Here is a 6,000-nt window from a genome sequence, read left to right as displayed (position 1 = left end):
TAGACAGGAGCTGTTAGATGCAAAGTGGGCTTAAAATGAGTCATAAATAATGCTGTCAAGAGAAATTGTATTGACTGGCAAAACTTCTCTTGCTGACAACGAGTTTAAGAGCAATTTCCCTGTCTCTCTCTCTCTATTTTTAGTTTTCTGAGACAGGGTTTCTCTGTGTAGCTTTGGAGCCTGTCCTAGAACTCACGCTGTAGACCAGGCTGGCCTTGAACTCAGAAAGATCTGCTTGCCTCTGCCTCCTGAGTGCTGAGATTAAAGGTGTGCACCACTACCAGCTCAGTTTCCCTTTAAAAATAAAAAAACCTCTTCCCCAATTTTCACTATAAAAATTAAAACTGATTATGAGAACACGTAACAAGTGGTCAAATTCCTATTACTTTTAGCGCATTATCCGGGTCTTTTAGTAAAATTAAATTATTTTAAAGATTACAAAATTTTTACTTATGTGTATGTGTCCATGTGATTTCAAGTGTGTGAAGGTGCCTGCAGAAGTCAGGAAAGGTGCTAGCTACCCTGGAACTGGAGTCCCAGGTGACTGGGAACTGAGTGCTTGAAGAGGGGCACATGCTCCTAACTGCTGAGTCATCTCTTGGCGCCCGTATTTATTTTACTTAACGTTTTTCTGTCAAAATTCCCCGAGCCCTGGGGTGACAATTTATATGTGTGATGCCCATCAAACTTCAAAGGCATTGCTAAAAGTAATGACAGAAACTAAGCACTCGATACTCTCGTCAGGACTGTACATAAACAAAAAACATGTTTCTAAGTTTTACTCATGACCTAATTAGACTTATCACTTTATAGCAAAATCAGAAGTAGAGTAATTATGTAACTTGTCAATGTCATATTATTTCAAAGACAATTTTTGAGCATGGAAAAGGTAGGCTCGAGAAAGTAGCGTTTACTTGACACTGAAGACTTATCAATTCTAGAACAGCCTACTGAGCAGATGGCATCTGAGCAACAGGAAACAGAGCTTACAGTTTTGTTAAGGAGGAGGCATTTCCAGCGGACTTCCTTTCCTTTCTTAATTTAGTACACTAGCAGATTACAACCATTTTCAAAGACACATCTTTGAAACATGGCACACATTTTCTGGTGTCTTTTCCAGGAAAGGATGAAATGAGCACACAAGGTGATGACTGGTAGTCATGAACCAGAAGAGCCACCCTAGAGGGCTGCCTGCTGTGCTCTACTGGGCGCTGTAGTCCATCTTCAACACTTACCAGTAACTCCAGGAAACAACCAACAAACCCCACCCACCACGGACAGCATGCTTTACCAAGACTGGAGCTGACAGAGGCTGAGAGGGTGTCTCTGCAGCAACAGCAGCGAGGATAAGTGCTGCCCTTCAATAGGTTACGAGAACACAGCTTAACAGTGGTGCCATGCGCTTGCCCAAGAATGACGATAGCAACTAACTGCACCTATGCCGTTAGAATAATTGTGAAGTTGGCAAAAATGTCTCTGAACCATGTATTTTAGTCAGATTACAAAAGAACTGTTTACGTTGTGGGCATAACATTTTAAGTGAATGATCAAAAGACACAGCCTTGGACTGGTCCGGATCAGACATCATGGGACATTTAAAATGTGAAGCCTGAGGCAGAATACAGAGAGGTGAGCACATAGAGGAGATGCGTGCTACCTAGAGATAGCATGGTGCTGATCTCAGGGAGCTCCTGCCTCTGCACGGCCACAGGCTGCACAGACAAGGCACCACTTTAGAAGAACTTCTCACCACTGCAGAGGCATCCGCACACCACTGCTACGCTTAACTCTCATAGTGTTTTTCTAGCATGTTTATTAGAAAGATAGAATTCTAGTCCTTCTATACAAAGTTAGTTTTGTTTAATACTGTGGACAAAATCTACTATTCAATTGACTCAAAAATAAGCCCCTGAGGCTTTTATGAAGCACGAGAGAGCATTCTCAATGGGCACATTGGCCAGCAGTCCCACACTCAAGTGAGGACCCACAGGACTTGCAAGTGTTTCCACAGGCGGAGCCAGCACGGGAGCCTGGCTCTGCAGAGGACTGGGGGATTGCTGACACGGCCACCAGCTGCCTGCCCAAGTAACCTACATCTTTTTAGAAAACAAACAAAAAAATCCTGTCTGTTCAGTATAGAGTTCTTTAATAGGTGTGTTCTTTGTTACTGACTCTAAACCCTCAGAGGATTATGCTGTAGAAGTGATAGGATTACACAATTAAATATTAGAAATGACCACCGAGTATATCCTGTTTATTGTTTATGATTTACACGGAAAATGGCGGGCTGGGATTGTAGAACAATAAACCAGTCATTACAGTTAGACCTGGGCTTTTGAAAACCTTGCATTCCATTTTAACAGCTCATATATATTTAACAGCTTATATATAAATCCATATCACAAATAATCTTAAAAGTTAGTTAGCTTAGAGATAAACAACTAAGAAACACAAAAGAAATCCACATGAGCCTAACTTTAAATATCAGCATTCATATTACAAGAAATAAGAAAATGCTCAAAAAATTAAAACTATTAGGCCAAGTCACAACGAAAAATAGAGAAATAAGATAAATGGCATTTTATCAATATTTTTACTATTTCTAATTTACCTTCATATATTCTTAACTTTTCAAAAAGGATCCAAGATAAGATCAAATAATACGTTGGGGTCTGAACTTGTCAGCCTCAGCTTATACTGGCTTGTTACCATCAAAGTTCTAAACTTCATTTTCCTTTTTAGAAAATCTAAAGCAAGTCTATTCCGCCTTCTCCTTCACAGCAGCTGTGTATACGCAGTCAGGAGTCAACAATGAAGGACGGTAACAGATGGAAAGCAAAAAGTACAACAGTTATCTTACGTTAAACTCTCTGGTTGAGTTTGGAACCAAACCTCTTAACAACTGGCAGATAACAGCTAAATCTTAATAGACAAAGAAGAAATATTTTCTTTGGGACAGCTGCTATCTAGGAGAATAAAACCAAGGTCCCTTAATACTGACTAAACATAACGTAGCTTGTTACAAAGCAATCTGCAGCAATGTAGGTAATCAGTAAGTGCCACAACTAATCAACAGTACATAAAAGAAAACAAACCACACAATCCACAAATTTCCACAGTATACACAGGAGAACTAATGTTAATCTGGTATAACTTCTTGACACTAACTGATCATCAATGAAATATGGCATGGAAAGATCACAGAGTAGAAAACAAGCAAAGATTAGTTTATACAACATTGACTATATACATCAGAAGGAAGCATGCGAGCTAGAGCAACATTAAGGCCTGAATGTAAGCATCCAAAGTCACAGAAGCCCCAGAGAACCCCTAAATTACAAATTCACCACATTACTTGCATGCAATGTTCACTTTTGTTTTACCCATAAAAGGATACACAGTATTTTGCTGTAAATACCAGCCACATTTACAATATATGCAAAAATCAGAATGCAAGTGTTATGTTTTTTTATATTTAAGCCTCAAATGTGCCAACAGTGAAAAATTCATTTATTTTTAAGAATGGAGAGAAAAAGAAAGAATATAAATACTCAGAGATATTATACAAATTAAATGAAACTGTGCATTTCAGAATCTATTTAGAAAGGGGACCAGGTGGACGTGCACTCACTGGTGTTCTAGTGCTGTGCCTCCTAAGCCTTGTTCCCCAGTGTGGACATCAGGGCTTGTCAAAGCTACCTACTACACCCGTGTCTGCATGGACTTGCCTACTCCGTGTGATCCTCTAAAAGCTGTGCAATTTAAATCTGGGGTGATATAGTTACAAACATGACCATGTGCAAATCTTCAGACCTAAAATATTTCAGAAACCAAACTACCTTAAACTAGCTACATCTAACTTCTTCAACAAATATGTGAAGAGTGTTCTGGACCTTCAAGTATTTAACAAGTAGAAGCAGATTGGATAAGGGCTTAGATAGTGTTTCCTAAGGCCAAACACATGTAACTGTGCCGAGCACTGAGCACATTAGACTATTCACATGCTCAGCTAGCCTTTCTTTAAACATATCCAATGTTCACTGAATCCTTTACCACCTAACCACTTCAGGAGGTTTACATCTAAGATGTAAATTTCTTTTGTTTTTCTGGTCAAAAGTTTAGTCTTTGTTTGGCATTCTGAAAAGCTTTAACCTTAACCTTCTCAGTATTATAAACCAAGAAGTTTCAATGTAGCAGAAGCAAAGGGACCAGTGAAAAAGCATGCTTTAGAATTCCATTTATTGTCAAGGAAACCAAATTTTACTACTGTTGTGATCACAGTCTTCACATCTGATGTGGACAGGAGAGCGCAATTATGATCTCTTAGTGGCAGCACTTCAGACAAAACAGCCACATATGCCACAGAGCTGACTACTCACTTTACAGTGAACACCAACATAGTCAACTAAAGAAAATGGATGCACTGCTTCAACATTCAGCTTGAAAATGCTTAGTATGTTCTGTAAGCCTAAGTTCAGTTTAGAAAGGTTAATATTCTCTTTCTAAACTATGGCATATACTATATATAGCATTTTAAATATATTTATATATAATTATTTGCACATCAGATTTAGAAGAAATTTGCAGATTTACTGTGATAGAATTTAGATCTCATTCCAATGTTACACTTTATGGGGCTTCTGCAGTATTGTCATTGGCAGGTGGAGCATCAGGGTCAGGTTCTGAGGAAGCAGCGGCAGATGCTTCAATAACTGCAGGTGGGAAATGACGGCGGCACACAGGGCATGTTCCCGACTGGAGGGAAAACAAACAAACAAACCAATTAGCAGTCAACAGAAGAAATATACTAACAGCCTTGGTCTTTATAGAAAAATCATGGCATCATTATCCTATAAACAAATTAAGCATCATTCAAAAAAAGATTTTATATTTGGGGTGTGTGTGTGTGTCTATACACATGGGTGCAGGTGCCACTGGAGCCACAAGACAGTGTTAAGACTCCTCCAAAACTGAAGGTACAGCATTTGCAATACACCTGACATGGGTACTGTGAACCAAAGTCAGCTCCCCTGTATGACAAGACATATGCACTTTTAACTGTTGAGTCATCTCTCCAGCTCCCAAATCAAGTATTTAAAAACAAAATACACCTCAAACCCACACAACATAAACACTTCTCTCTCTCCTTCCTCCCTCTCCCCCCCCCCCCCAGTGTGTGTATGTGTGTGTAACAGACCTGGCTGTCCTGGAACTCTCTCTGTAGACCAAGTTGGCCTCAAACTTGGAGATCCACTGGCCTCTGCCTCCGGAGAGCTGGGATTAAAGGTGAGCTCCACTACTGCCCAGCTCAAATTTCTTTTATACAAAACAGTGTGTTATGATCATGTTTGCACCTTGGATTCAACTCGCCTTTTACTTACTGAATTTTTATTTAGAGTTGACACTGTCATCAAAGACAAAGAATAGGTGCGTTGTCTCTTGGAGGTCATCTAAACTTAGTAATGACCTGAATCCACTCACTTTTATCTATTAGGCTATATCATCTTAACCCAGGTAACAGTCACTGGAATAGGGACTAGAACACCAGTACATTTTCCAGTTCTTGTGAAGATGAAGTGGGCAAACACAGGGGAATCATCTAATAGTTTCTGAAACTGATTGCACAAATCCTAGAGTCCTCTTCCTAAGTCTGTAACTAACTGAGAGTGTAAAGAAAGCTTGTTATGTCAAAGATAGCAAAGGGAAGGTGAGCTTATCTACTTAGATCACCTCATCTCACAGACGGGATGGAGGGAAGCAGGAACGAATGCATAGAAACAGGACTAAATGTACAGAAGAGAAAATCTGAAGAGACAGGTTGGGGGTTAGAACACAGAAAGCTTTGAAAGCCAAGACAGAAATCCACCATCCCACTATTCTGCAAGTGAAAGAAAACCAACCTTAATTTCTCACCTTTAAGGCAAACAAAGTAACACAACCAGAGCTGCAATTTAGACAATTCCTATAATGAAGATGAGGAATGAAAAGTCCATGGGAGTA

General features: G+C 39.6%; 1 protein-coding gene across 1 annotated transcript in view; it reads right to left on the bottom strand.

The window, feature by feature from the left end:
- Nucleotides 1-2,230: 2,230 nt before the first annotated feature.
- The window catches only part of Pja2 (praja ring finger ubiquitin ligase 2), a 51,108-nt gene continuing 47,338 nt past the window's right edge, over nucleotides 2,231-6,000 (bottom strand). The window contains exon 10 of the mRNA XM_005361334.3: nucleotides 2,231-4,755. Coding sequence (XP_005361391.1) covers nucleotides 4,630-4,755 — 126 coding nt within the window. The 3' untranslated portion in view covers nucleotides 2,231-4,629. The remainder of the gene's footprint in view (nucleotides 4,756-6,000) is intronic.

Source organism: Microtus ochrogaster, linkage group LG4 (assembly GCF_000317375.1).
Source record: "Microtus ochrogaster isolate Prairie Vole_2 linkage group LG4, MicOch1.0, whole genome shotgun sequence".
In the NCBI taxonomy this organism is placed as follows: Eukaryota; Metazoa; Chordata; class Mammalia; order Rodentia; family Cricetidae; genus Microtus; species Microtus ochrogaster.
The sequence above is the reverse complement of the archived record's forward strand: the minus strand, read 5'-3'. Positions and strand labels throughout refer to the sequence as shown.